The 13,166-nt window shown below is 64.2% G+C and overlaps 1 protein-coding gene across 7 annotated transcripts in view; it reads right to left on the bottom strand.

The window, feature by feature from the left end:
• Nucleotides 1-1,302: 1,302 nt before the first annotated feature.
• MORC2 (MORC family CW-type zinc finger 2) overlaps nucleotides 1,303-13,166 on the bottom strand; it is a 45,785-nt gene continuing 33,921 nt past the window's right edge. For 3 of the 7 annotated variants that reach the window (XM_074293552.1, XM_074293561.1, XM_074293570.1), the window contains 18 exons: nucleotides 13,026-13,151; nucleotides 12,558-12,637; nucleotides 11,537-11,619; nucleotides 11,056-11,141; nucleotides 10,101-10,241; nucleotides 9,858-10,012; nucleotides 9,646-9,774; nucleotides 8,755-8,860; nucleotides 8,509-8,641; nucleotides 7,751-7,825; nucleotides 7,271-7,663; nucleotides 6,287-6,430; nucleotides 4,651-4,705; nucleotides 4,350-4,491; nucleotides 4,066-4,263; nucleotides 3,884-3,977; nucleotides 2,638-2,826; nucleotides 1,303-1,520 (listed from right to left, as the gene is read on the bottom strand). In XM_074293552.1, coding sequence (XP_074149653.1) covers nucleotides 1,323-1,520; nucleotides 2,638-2,826; nucleotides 3,884-3,977; nucleotides 4,066-4,263; nucleotides 4,350-4,491; nucleotides 4,651-4,705; nucleotides 6,287-6,430; nucleotides 7,271-7,663; nucleotides 7,751-7,825; nucleotides 8,509-8,641; nucleotides 8,755-8,860; nucleotides 9,646-9,774; nucleotides 9,858-10,012; nucleotides 10,101-10,241; nucleotides 11,056-11,141; nucleotides 11,537-11,619; nucleotides 12,558-12,637; nucleotides 13,026-13,151 — 2,527 coding nt within the window. In that variant the 3' untranslated portion in view covers nucleotides 1,303-1,322. Of the gene's footprint in view, nucleotides 1,837-2,637; nucleotides 2,827-3,883; nucleotides 3,978-4,065; nucleotides 4,264-4,349; nucleotides 4,492-4,650; nucleotides 4,706-6,286; nucleotides 6,431-7,270; nucleotides 7,664-7,750; nucleotides 7,826-8,508; nucleotides 8,642-8,754; nucleotides 8,861-9,645; nucleotides 9,775-9,857; nucleotides 10,013-10,100; nucleotides 10,242-11,055; nucleotides 11,142-11,536; nucleotides 11,620-12,557; nucleotides 12,638-13,025; nucleotides 13,152-13,166 lie in introns of all 7 variants that reach the window. The other 4 variants (XM_074293590.1, XM_074293601.1, XM_074293609.1 and 1 more) reach the window with 3 other exon arrangements.

Genomic DNA, 13,166 nt, shown 5'->3' with positions numbered 1-13,166 from the left:
TTGTTCTTATCAAGTCCTTCTAACAAAATACTTTCCAAACTAGTTTAACCTGTTACCGAGGGGACACTGGGACACGAGTCTTTCTGGATCTCCGGGGGTGTCAGGTGAAGCCTATCCCCTAACTCCATGGTCTTGAGGGTGAGCGGGGACCACCCCACAATTCTACAATTCTGGCCTGCCTTGGGCCCTGAAAGAGTCGCACAAACCCCAAGGCTTCCTGGAAGGAAGAGGCCCCGGCTGGACCTGGCTGGTTCCCAGAGTGCTCGGGCCGGTGTTCTCGGGGACACTGAGGCCGGAGACGCGCTGACGGGGGAGCCCGCTCCGTCTGTCTTTGGCACGTGCCTCAGTGTTAGCGGGAAGGCCCAGGACCCAGAACGGCCTGGGGGGTAGGAGAGAAGGGAGACCCCACCACCAGGCCCCAAAGCAGCTGTGGAGTCGCCCACAAGGGACGGCAAGCTCTCAAGCCGCATCCTTTGGGGGCAGGGAAGGTCAGAGCCTGGCCCGGGCCCCTCAGGAGGGCGGCCCGGGCCACATCAAAGTGCAACACAACAGATACAAAGACAATTCCACAGAGACTTAAAAAGTTGACCTACGGCCCACGGGGATCCAGGTGGAGCTCAGCAGTCCCTGTCTCCGAGGTGGACAGGTCCGGGCCGGGGAGGACGGAGCTGGATTCAGTCCCTGCCTGCCATGGGCAGGATGAACAAAGCCCCCGACCTCTGGGTGCTCCGGGCTCCTCGACAATAGCAGCAGCTGGGGCACGGAGAGCACCGTCAGGTTTCCCTGGTCCCCGTTTTATACAAGAGAGCAGCCACGGTGATGACCCGGGTCTTCCCGAATCCAGCAGCGGAGCATGATGGCCGTGGCCTCCCTCCCAGGGACTCGCACGTCAAGGTCAGCCTCCTCTGCCTCTCAGTGCCCTGGGCCAGTAGTCACAGATACAGACCAGCCTCACCAACCCCCCGGGTATCTATGTGCACATCCGCCCATTCAGCTCGAGGTCACGCCAGACATCCCAGGCACGTGCGGCCGCTCCCCCCTCCGGGGCTCTTCCAAAGATCCGGCGGCGGGTGCCACGTGTGCCCACACAGGCACTGCCAAGTTCTGTATTCGAGAGGTCAGCCCTACACCACGAGGGTCCTTAGAAGCCATCGAATCGCTGAGTCTTCCTTTTTCAGAAGAGGAAACCGAGGAACAGACCCCGGGGGGCGCCCAGCAGAGATGGCTGGGACGGGTTCGAGCCCAGTGGTCGGAGGGAAGTGTCCTCAAGCCAGCAGAGGAAGAAACAGAGGGGAGGGCACAGAGTTTTAAACCTTTTATTATCAGGGAGTGTCCACTAGGGCCAGCAGCAGCTGGTGAGGCTCCTCCCGCGAGGACGCCTGGCCCGCGCCTGCTTCTTCCGCCGGGTCCCTCTCCTCTGGTGCCTTCATCCCACCACCCGGGTGCGTCGGCAGGGGCAGAGGGAGGGGGGGCGGGGCTTCCAGGAGGACCATCCCCCCCGCCAGAAGGACCTTCTGCTGCTGTAAACGAAAAAGGATGACCTCGTGGGCTCGTTTCATTTAAAAATAAATATTTATAAACAAAGGAAGGGGAATCTGAAGAACTACAGGTTTCAAAGCTTCCTTATGACGGCACAAGTGTGGGTCAGGGCCCGAGAAGGAGATGTGGTCCCACGCCTCTGGGCCAGGCCAGGCACTGCCCTCCAAGGCCACCCAAGGCCACCCTGGCCACGGCGCCTGCCTCCAGGCTGCCCTGCTGACACCCGGCTCAGTCTCCCTTGGTGATCAGATCCTCGATGTAGGCGTCCAGCTCGTCGTCGGTGTTGATGTCGATGTCCTAATGGGGTGCGAGAGAGAAGCTGAGCCAGCGGACCCCCGGCAGACTATCACAGACTGGCCCTGGGAGGCCCACCTGTCCTGAGACCCGGGGGCGGGGGAGGAGGCCACAGGGGGCTCTCGACTAGGACGCTCCGGCCGCCCGGCCACTGGGGAGGTGCCCTGATGACCCCCTGCCGGGAGGTTAGCACCCTTCTTGCAGCCACAGCTCATTCCCACTGACCTGGTGGCGGCTCCTCCGGTGTCTGACCTCCGGCCTCCACATCTTTGCCTAGACTGTCCCCGAGGCCAGCCTCCTCTCCTTCCTTGGACTCCGTCCCTGGCTCAGGGATCCCGAGACCTCTCCCCACCCCCCCCAGCTGCTGCCGCCTTTTTGCATCTACTTATAAATGGGCACGCTGCCTTGTTCAGCTAGGCCCTAAGACTGCAGATACCAAAGCAGGCATGCAACAGGTGCCTCATTAATGCTCCCTGTGGCCCCTAGAGATGCTCAGGGCTGGTGGCTCCCCCAGATCAGGGCTGGTGGCCCCAGTGGCTCCCCTAAACAGGGCCGGTGGGCTCCGAATCAAGGCTGGTGGCCTCCCCCCGATCAGGACCGGTGGCTTCCCCCCCTTCCCCCCCCATCCAAACCAGTGGACTCCTCCAAATCAGGATCAATGGCTCTCCCAGATCAGGGGTGGTGGTCCCAGTGGCTCCCCTAGACAGGGCCGGTGGGCCCCCTTCTCCCGCCCCAATCAGGGTTGGTTCCCCCCCATCCCGATCAGAGACAGTGTCCAGGACAGGTCAGAGGGGGCCCCCTCACCTCTTGCACTTTCTGGAGCAGGGCCACAATGTTCGTCCTCAGTTTCTGCAGCTTCTCCTCGGTCTCTCGCAGCTTCCTCTCAGAGGCCCGCAGGTTCTCCTCGGAGGCCTTGGCGCGGGCGTCCGCCCGGGTCTGGTACGAGTTGCACAGATTCTGCAGACCCACCTCATACTGCTTGAAATACTCCTTCTGCACAGGGAGAGGGTGAGGAAGGTCAGCCTGGGGCCTGACGGGCTGGCCACTGGGCCCGGCCGAGGGCTCCCCCTGCTCAGCCGACTCATCCTCCGGGGCTTCAGGGGGCCGAGAGGGGCCCGCTGGGGCGGGGTAGTACAGAGGCCAGGGGCTCCAGAGAGACCGCTGAGCTCGGGTCAAGAAGATCCAAGTGCTGTGTGGCTCTAGGAGGGTCACCTGGTCTGGGCTTGCCTCAGTTCCCTCATCTGTCAGCTGGGTATTACACCACCTATGTCCCAAAGCTGTGACCAGTTCTGGAGTGCTCTGCAAGCCCTCGAGGGCCGACTTCATGCTTCTGGGGGACCTCCGGGACAGCTCCGGCGCATTCATCTCCATGTGGTTGGAAATCTGGGCCCTACACACTCGCCAGTCTTTTGCCAATCTCTTCCTAAAGGCCGCCTGGGGTCACCCACTTATCCTAAGCTCCTCAGCCTGAACCCGGGCCTTCTTCAGGGCCTTGCACTAGGAGGGTCTGCTAGACACGGCCTCTCGGGTCCCACCGGCCCAGGAAGCCCCCAGCAGCAAGGGGCCACTGAGAGAGCCCCCTCAGCAGCCTGGGGTCCTCTCCATCTTTCAGACAGCTGCGAGAGGGTAACGATGTGCAGACGCTGCTGGGGGTCGCCCTGCGCGGGGATCCCTCAAATCAGGGCCAGTGGGCCCTATCCAAGGTCCTCATGTTCTTTCCCCCCCTCCCCCCCACCCCGCCTAGCACGTCAAGCCCAGCAGATGCTCTGATCTCATCTTGGGGAGGGAGGGGGGAAAGACCAGGCTGTCCCCAATGGGCTAGGAGGGGCTGCAGTTTCGGGCCCCCCAGCTTGCTCTGCAGCCCCTCCCTGGGCCTCTGCTGTCAGATAAGGCTCCCCCTACAGCCCAGAGCCGATTTCACTGGCACCGACCATGGGGCTCTGGCCCAGGTCCTCCAGAACATCAGAGATGGATGAAGCCCCCCCATTCCCCAGTGACAAGGGGAGGGAACCGAGGGGAGGGGCTGCTGGGGGTCAGGAGCACGGCTCACCAGAGGAAAGGCCATCAGCTCGTCCGGGCTCATGGAGCTCAACTCCTTCTTTGAGATGGGGAAGTTGGGAGGCAGGAAGTAGCGGAGACAGTTCCTACAAGGAGACACAAGCCGCAGGCCCAGTCTCAGAGGAGGCCGGGTCTCAGAGGAGGCCGGCGGGGGGCCGGGGCGCACACACCCACCGGAGGGTCTGGACCAGCAGGTCCACGGTCTCGTGGCTGCTGCTGGGGGCGGTGGTGTCCGGCTCGATGCGGATGCAGTCGGAGGTCGAGGGCTCGATGGCGATCACGTCCTCGTCCTCCTGCTGCTGGGTGTCGGGGCTCTGGTACTCGGGCGAGGGGGGCTTCATCAGCCTCACGTCCTCGCTGCCTTTCTCTACCCTGCAGAGGGCGAGAGAGCCAGGCTGAAACCAGCTCTGGGCCCCTCCTGTGTGCCCGGCCCTCCCCCGCCCGGCAGGGGGCCTCACCAGCGGTCTCTGGGCGTGGTGTCGGTAGGCACATAATCGAACTTGACCTTCCAGCGCACCACGTGTTTGCTCATCTCCACGGCCGTCACGCGGCCCGTGTACCACTCCTTGTTCACTCGCACCTCCACGTGCAGTCCTTTATCTGAGAGAGCCCAGGCTCAGGGGTCTATTCGTGCAGTCCCACCCTGGGCCCGGCCTCTTGGCCCCCAAAGGATGCTGGGAGGGCGTCCCCACAAATCACCGTGACAGGGTGGGCGCCCCCCTCCCCCCCCTGCCCTTGGGCGCCCTCCTGCCCCCTCACCTTTCTGGGCTCGTCTCAGCTCTGCCAGGTCTTCCTCACTGGCACTGTCTGAGAGCTGTCGAGAGAATGCAAGTCCAGGAGTCACCCCAAGGACCCCGCAGCCCTGAGCCCCTCCCCCTCCTCCCACACAGGCTGCAAACCACGGCAGTGACCACAGGCCTGCCCATCACCAGGGAGAGGCAGCGAGGGGCCAAGCCTGGTGCCCGGGAAGATGGTGGGGGCCGGGCAGGAAAACGGGCAGAGTGTGTCCAGGTGTTCATGAGCATCTCGTCTGAGAGGTCCCGCAGGGAGCTGGGCATGGAAGGCCGAATCAGGAGAGAGGTAAAGGCTGGAGAAGCAAGGAGGAGGCCACAGAGGGGGATCCCCGGGAGCCTGGGGGCCTCGGAGGGTGGGAGGCTGGCCAGAAAAGGTGGCAAAAGGCCCCAACAGATCCCGGGCGGGTCTGGGGGCAGCAGAAGTGGCTGAGAGCAGAGCACAGGGACACCGGAAGGGCTCCAACCGCCCCTGCCCTCCCTCGGCAGCTTCCTTCTGGGTGCTGGCTCGGCAGGGGAGAAGAGCAAGTGTGGAAGCCACCCACGGAACTCAGGGAGGAAAGAAGGGGAGCTGCCGCCCCCGAAGCTTGATTGGGCAGGAGAAAGGGTGGGGAGTGTCTCAGGAGGAGAGGGAGAACCCGAAGGGGCCCCACATGGGAGCAAGGAGCCCTCCAACCGGACCAGCACAATGGGGCCGGGGGTCCAGGGACAGGCGTCGGGAGGGAGCCGGGTCTGGGGGGGTGGGGGGTGGGGAGAAGATGGAAGGACTGGGAAGGATGGATCCAAGTCTGCAGCCTTGGGATTAGCGACTCCAAGGGCACCGTGGGAAGGACGAGAGCTCCCCAGTCCGAACCAGAATGTTTGGCGGGGGCCGTGGGACCCCCAGAGTCTCAGAAAAGTGAGTTCCCGGAGGGCGGCCCCAGGGCAGGGAGCATCAGGCAGCTCTGGAGTGCGGGCAGACGCAACAGGCCCCCAGAGCGGCTCTCTGGCAGCCGGGGTCCCGGGAGCGGGGCTGATGCCCCAAGGCCTCCACTCCTGCCCTCGTTCCCTGGGCCGTTCAGCCCCAAAAATCGACTAAAGCTCCTGGGCCCGGTCCCAGGCCCCGGGCAAAGACGGAGCCTTCAGCCCCTCATCCCCCTGTTGCCATCGAGGCCCCGGGATCCTGGCTCGGGGGCGCCGGACCTTTGCGAGCTGCTGGATCATCGAGGGCTGGAAGGGCCCTGAAGGCCAGGAGTCCAAGCTCTGAGGCTCGGGGCAGTGGGGGGAACTGCCAGCGGTCCCCCAGTTATTAAGTACCTAAGGTAGGACTTGCACCCGGGTTTTGGCCAGGCTGCTTTTCCACTAACACTGTCCCCTCTAAAACTACTCTGCACATTCTGTAAACTCTCAGCCATGTGGGCTGCCGGAGGTCGGGGCCGTGGTAGCACTGGGCCCAGCTACACTGGGTGCCCCCGCGGCCCCCTCTACGGCAGTCTGGGCCTGGGGAGGGGACCCCGCACCCTGGGGTATGAGCTCGCCCTGGCCAGCACCAGGGCAGAGGAACAAGGAGCAGCCTCGAGGGGGCCTCTGGCCCAGGGTCCCGCAAGGGGGGGGCGGTCCCTCACCTCTACCACGACTTCATTCGAATCCTTCTTCTCGTCTTTCACCACGAGGACTTTGCCCCGCTTGGATTTCTCTTTCCTCCGCTCCACATCTTCCTCGGCCTCGTCCTCCGTGAGAGGAAAGCTCCTCTTCCGGGCGCTGACGATCTGCAGGGGGGAGGAGCGGCGGTTTGCCGAGGGCACGGGACGGGGAGGCGGGGGCTCTTCCGAAGGACCCCGCCGCTGCCCGGGGGCCGGTGGGAGCCCCGGGACTTGCCAGCTTCTCTGCCCATGCCCCTGCCCCCTAACAGTGGGGCCGAGGGGACCCCAGGAAGCCTCAGGTCAGAAATCACTTCTCTTACACAGCTGGGCCTCAACTGGAAGCCGTGGGGGGGAATCGGCCCCAGGGCTGTGGCCACCACACCGGGGGACTCCAAGGCCCAGGGAGGGAGCAGCTCCCAGCATAAAAGCCCAGGAGCCTCCCTGCAGGCCCCCGACGCTCACCCCCAGCAGCACGGACTTGGCAGACAAGGGAGTCCCAGCCACCCTGGCCCCGCTCCTGCTCTGCCCGCCCTGGCCCAGCCTGGCCCCACTCCTGGTCCTGCCCTTCCTCTGCCCGCCCGGGTCCCCGAAGGAGCCTCACGCTTGCACTAACGAGCTCTTCCTCTCGCCCGCAATGGCCCTGAGAACCAGTCGGACCCTGGGCCCTTCCTCCCTCCCCTCTGCCCTCCTCTAGGGGCTCTCCTCAGGAGGGGGCAGAGCCCTGGCCGGGACCAGTTTGGGAAATGGGAGGACGCGCCCTCCTGCCGACCAGGGCATGGGACGGACCCCGCCGCGCTGGCCGGGCCAGAAGAGGCGGGTCTGCGCCTGGGACCGCTCCCGGGGACGCACAGCGCCGCGTTCCTTACCGGGAAGGCGGCCCACTGTCTAGGCCCAGTGGAGGGCGGACGCTGGGGAGAACAAGGCTGCTGTGGGTGGGCTAGGAGTGGTGGAGAAGCAAAGTATCACCTGAGCTTTACTGGGCGGGTCTGGCTTCTTGAGCACTGGGGTCTTCACCGGTTTGGGGATGGGCACGTCACGGGGGGGCCTGGAATTCAGCACAAGCGGTGTGGGGGACCTCACCACGGAGACCACTCTGTGAGCCGGTTTGACAATGGAGCCGCTGGACTTCCGGGGGGTCAGAGTTGGGTGAGACATCCTGGAGGTGCTGGCTTCCTCCTGAGTTGGCGACTGGCCTGGTCTCGGGGAGGCGGACAGTGGGCCCCTTCTGGCCGGGAAGGCTGGTCTGGGAGTTGGTGGGGGTGGGGGAGGTGGGGGCGGGGGGCGGCTTGGAGCATTCTTAATCACAGCTGGCAAGGGGGGGGACCTAGGGCGTGGAAGTCGACGGACGCCGTGGGACTCCTGCAAGAGACGGGAGAGAGTGAGGACGGTCACCCCGCAGGCCTGGCCAGCCCCTCGGGCTGCCTCCCTCCCCCGGACCACGTTTACCTCTGCTCCAGGCCTGCTACTCACTTCCAGGGGTAACTTCTTCAGATCAGCTTGGGATCGGATCGGGATCGTTTTCTGCGGGGACACCATCAGCCCAGTTCACCCGTGCCCCACCCCGCTCCGAGGAACAGGGGCTCGCCCCGCCCCCGCCCCCACGTCACCCGGCTCCCCAGTCCTCAAGGGGCCGCACGCGGGAGCCGAGGCCAGAAGGCGTGAGGGCCCGGAGGTTCAGGGGTCACCTTGAGAGAAGAGGAAAGTAAACCTCGGGGAGGAGGAGACAAAAGGGGAAGGAGCGGGATACGGCCCGTTAGGAACCTGACAAATCGGGGCCCAAGGTCACAGGGGCACTGTGAGGGCTGGATTCAGATCCAGGTCGGGACGTTCTCCACACTGTCCCCTCCCCCCCACTTCATTCATTCACTCATTCATTCAGCAAGCCTGTAGGAGCAGCTGTGTGGGCCAGGCCCCGGGCCCTCGGTCAGCCGAGGGTCTACCGGGGGACGCTCTCTTGGCACACGGGAACCGGAGAGGGAGAAAGCACCAGTGGGACGGGGGCCGGGGCGGGCGGAGCTTGTGGGCCGGAGAGCTGGACAGCGCACCCACCGCGGTGGGAAGCGGACTCCGAGGAGGCGGAGCGATAGAGCTGAGAGCCCCAGGCCCGCTCGGGGACGCCCGGGGCCCAGGCCCCCTCTCGCCGGCTCCCAGCAGCCGTCCAGCCCGTGCTCCGAGGGGCCGAGGGCGGCCTGGGACCCACCCACCTGCAGGGCTTCCAGCTTCTCCTGCTGCTGCCGGATCTTCTCTGTCAGCTGTTTCTGCTTCTCCTCTTGGGTCTTGAAGTCCTTCTTCAGGGTCCCCAGGGGAACCTTCTGCTTCTGCTCAGAGGCGTTACAGCTGCGCCCCCCAGACAAAGGACCAGTGCTGAGGAAGACTCTGGGGCACCCCCGAGCTTCCCAAGGGCGTCCTGCCCGCTTGCTCCCGCGCGCTGCTGCCCGCGGCCCCCTCACCTGTCCTGCTCGGCGTCGGGGTTCATGGTGCACACCCACGTGTCGGGGTAGTCCCGCTCCACAGAGCTCAGCTGGAAGGGCAGCGTCCGCCACTTCAGACACAAATCTGCCAACAGAGGCCGGAGGGGGGAGTTAGCCGCGCATTCAGCGCCCCCGAAGCTTCCGCGTGGGACACCACGGCCTGTCCTCGAGGAGACCACCTTCTTCCCGGAGTTCTGGACCGAGGGATGGGGGGGCCCTTCAAGCCCAGCCCGTCTAAGGCAGGCGTCCCACCCAGAACAGCCGCTCTCCCCTCACATCCACACTCGTCTCAAACCCCTCCGAAGGCTTCCAAAGCACTTGCCTCATAACTACTCTAGGAGCTGTGCCAAATAACTACCGTTCCCCCCTTTTTACAGATGAGTAAGTCGAGGCCATGACCAGAAAAGAGGGACTCGTCCAGGATTCAAAACACAAGTCATCCGGTGCCCGAGCCAAGGCACGTCCTCCCCAAATGATCATCTTGACAGGCCCCCCCCCTGCCCTGACCCCCCCACCCCGGGACGGCTCCCACTGAGTGGTCAGCAGGCACCTGCTTTTCTGGCCTAAGAGAGGCAGGTCTGCCGGGGGTTCCCCTCCCCACCTGTTCTGGCCCCCGATCCTTCCAGCCCGCTCCAGAGGGGGGAGGCAGGAAGTCACCCCCTCCCCACAATGACTCCAGACTGAGTCACCAGTGAGGGGAGAGGATGCTGGGGGCAGGACGTCAGAGTCCTTGTCAGAGTCACCATGGGCTGGTCCGACTGTTGTGGAGGCGGGGAGGGAGGAGGGAAGGTCTGTAAATGGCTGATGGAAAAAATGAGCACAAACTCCCGCGTGGCCCAAGCCAGGCCTGGGCCCAGGACCCGCGCTCACCGCACTGGATCGTGGTGGGGATCTCCATGGCTCGTCTCCGTTTGTAGCGAAGTTCGCTGGACGGGGGCTGGTTCCAGTTGGCCGAGAGGTAGCCAAACTCGTCCCAGAACTTGATGATTCCGCGCTGGGCTGGAAAGCAGACCCCCCGCCGTCAGCAGCAGGGTCAGGGCCCGCTCTCGGCCCCCGCGCCGCCCCTGCTGCCGCCTCCTTACCGATGGCCACGTCCTTCCAGTACTGGGCCAGGTGCTCGCCCATGGCTTTCAGCAGGTGCCGGTACTCCTTGGCGTCCGCAAAGTCCTGCTTGTTGTGGGTGGGCTCCAGGACCAGATAGGGCACGTCCACCACGCCGACGACGCCCCCGCAGGCCCTGGGAAGGAGAAGGGGCGGTTGCCGGGGTTCGCAGCCCTCGGGTCCCGCGAGGGGCTGCCGGCAGCTGGCCCGTGGAAGATACTCACATGCCTCCCTCGAGCTGAGGGCCCACCTTCTCGTACATCTTAATCAGGCGGCTGCAGTTGTAGATGAACATGCCGTCCAGATCCCGCTGCTCAATGTTCACCCCAAAGACAAAGTTTAGCTCTTTGGGCTCCTTGAGGGCCCTGGAGGGAGAGGAGGGCGCCGGTGAGAGAAGCTGCTGCCCTCAGAAAGGAGGAGGGTCCAGACCCCGCTTTAGAGCTTTTCACAATGGTGGGAAGAGATGCTGCACGGGGTGGGAGGGAAGCCTCTGAGAAACACTGAGGCTACTGGATTCGAGGGGCCTGGACGCTCCCTGCGGTCAAGTCTTAAATTCAGCCCAGTGAGTGTTCGTCACCCCCACCACGGGCCCAGCCAGCGGGGCTCAAACGCCAGGCCCTGCCCCCCCGAGGACCTAGCGTCTGGGGTCAATAAGACGGCCACAAGCCCCTCCCAAGTCTCAGAGACTTAGCTTGCAAGCGGCACAACTCAAAGCCAGGAGAAGGGCCGGGCCCCCCAGCTGAAGCCCCGGCCCCCGAACTGCACTTCCAGGCTTCAGGGAGCCACGACGTTGCCAGCATGGCCAGGCCTGGCACCGATCCAAGCGCCCACGTCCCTGGGGGCCACGGCTCCAGGCCTCCAAGAGGTGGGCAGCTTGGACGACCACATTCACCCAGCATGGGCCCGCTCCTGCGGCAGCCTAGGCCCGCGGCAGAGAGGACAGGGGGCTGGAAACGGGGAGCCCGAGGCTGGTCCTGCCCTGGATACTCTGTTGCTCTGCAACTTTGGGCAAGGACTCGAATCCAAAGGCCGCCTGCCTCCCAGGGCTAGCTTCAGAATCTGATGTGGGTGAAACGCTTTGTAACAAAAGCTCAGAGGGAGCCGCTGCTCGCCAGGGGGTCTGAAGCTGGCCCCGGCCCCCCCGGCCCCAGACGCCTCCCAATGCCCCAACACACTTACCGCTGTTTGGCCTCCTTGATGCGCTTCTTAATGTCGGCTTCCCGGCGCAGGTTAATGGCCGTGCCCTGGACCTGCCGCAGAGCCACCTGGAGGGATCGGAAGGCGGGGGTGGTGAAATAGCAGAAAGCTTGCAGCCCGGCCCGTGCCCCAGTGCCGAGGTCCGGCTGCCAAAGTCCCGCCTCGGACAGATGTCCCAGCCACACTTGCCCGGGACTATCTCGCCATCGGAGCCACTGGCTCTCAGCAGGGAGAGCTGCGGCTCAGTGCCCTCCCCACGGCAGGGGCCGTCCTCCCCTCCTCTAACCAGCACTCGGCACAGAGTAACTGAGAAAGCCCCCTGGGGGCCCTCAGTCCCTTGGGTCTGCTCAGCCCCAAGCGAGGAGCCCAGGTTTCCAGAAGCCAGAGCGAAAGCTGGGGGTGTTGTCCCCAGGGGCCGCCCCCCTCCCTCCCACCCCCAAGACCTGGCGGCCTGCTCTCTCACCCTGGACTCCCGGGTAAGGTCTCCCCCGAGGCGCAGCTCCAGCGCTCGGGCTTTGCTCTCAGCCTCTCGAGCTTTGTCTTCCGCTGAAAGCCAAACAAGGCCACTTTGAGGGTCGTGGGGAGCAGTGGGGAGGGCAGCCCTGGTCAATGAGGCAGCAGCCTAGGGGGCTCGAGGACAGGCACCCGAGAATCCCAGCTCCTCCGTCCAAGAGCCGGGCCGTCTGGGGAAGGGGCCCGGGACGGCTCTGCAGCAGCCCGAGGAGGAAGCTGGAGGCCCGGCCACCTACAGCCTATCTGACCCGGGCTCGTTTTCCCTCCTCCCCACAATAGGGGTGGGGAGGACTATAAAGTCCGGGCTAGCTCCCTGAAGGGCTCAGAATCATCCAGAGTCAGGATAAGTAAAAGTCCTTGCCCCATGTTGGGCGCCAAAATGGGATGTTCTGTTTCTCTAGATTGTAAAAGCGTTCTCTGGGATCCCCGAAGTCCATGAGCAGCTTTTCCTTTAGACTTGCGAATCTCCCCCTGAAATCCTGGCTCTCCAAATCTCCTGGAGCTTCCCTGAAATCTCTCGGGAAGTCCTCTCCTTGCCCAATCCAGACTGACTCTCCCCACTGAAACTTGGCTCCTTATATCCTCCCAGAGAATGGGCTTGTGGGAGCTCCTTAAGGGACCAACGAGCGAGTTCCTTTAAAGGTATAAACTCCTTTAAAGGTATAAACCCCTTTAAAGGTGTGAACCAAGATTACCTTGTCTCAAGTTCTGGCCCATAACATCTGTAAGAATCCTAACACAGGACAACAAATCTGACCCCGACTTCTGCTCCTCTGCAGAAAGAGTTCTCAGAGCCCGGAGCACAGGAGAGAAGGCCGGGCAAGAGGCCGGCGAGCTCCCCGGGACCAGGTCCCATCTTCCGAAAGAGATGGCAGGGCCAGGGCTGCCCCCCAGAGCAGAGTCTGAGGCGGGGTTAGGCCTGGAGGCCGGGCGGCAAAAGCCAAAGGGTGCCGGAGGGGGCGGGCCATTACCTATGCGAGCCACGTGCTCGGCCTTCTTCACCTCCTGCTCTGCTCTTGTCTTGAAGCGGTTCGAGGTGTACTTGTACATCCTGTGGCAAGAGGACCAGGTGTCACCCCCAGGGGTCCAAAACCCACCCTCCGACAGGGAGCCACAGCTTGTGGCCCTCGGGGCACCCATGGGCCAGCAAGCCAGGGAGGCATCCTCAGCTTTCTGTCACGGGTCCCCAGGAGCTCCGCCATCGAGGGCGTGGCTGAAGAGCTGCCCGGGAGCCGAGGCACAGCCTTCTGATGGGTAGGCCCCGGTCCAGCTCCAGGCACTGCCCGGGCCACCTCGTCCCTTTCACAGGGCACGGGGGACATGGCGCTGTCAGGCTGCTCCCCAAGCTGACCATCAGGGGCGGGAGGCCTGGGGCCCTCCCACAACGGCCCTCACAAACCCCCGGTTACGACCCGCCTGTCCCCTGGGTCGGCGCTCACCTGGGCTTGTACAAGCAGCAGGAAAGCCTCTTGGTCTGCACTTTGTGGCCATGGATGAATATCCTCATCCTGGGGTCGATGTAGAGGACGGCGGCGTAAGCGCGAAAAGAGCGCCGCTCGGGCTTCCTGCAGGGACCAGGC

This window comes from Sminthopsis crassicaudata, chromosome 1 (assembly GCF_048593235.1).
Source record: "Sminthopsis crassicaudata isolate SCR6 chromosome 1, ASM4859323v1, whole genome shotgun sequence".
Classification (NCBI taxonomy): domain Eukaryota; kingdom Metazoa; phylum Chordata; class Mammalia; order Dasyuromorphia; family Dasyuridae; genus Sminthopsis; species Sminthopsis crassicaudata.
The sequence above is the reverse complement of the archived record's forward strand: the minus strand, read 5'-3'. Positions and strand labels throughout refer to the sequence as shown.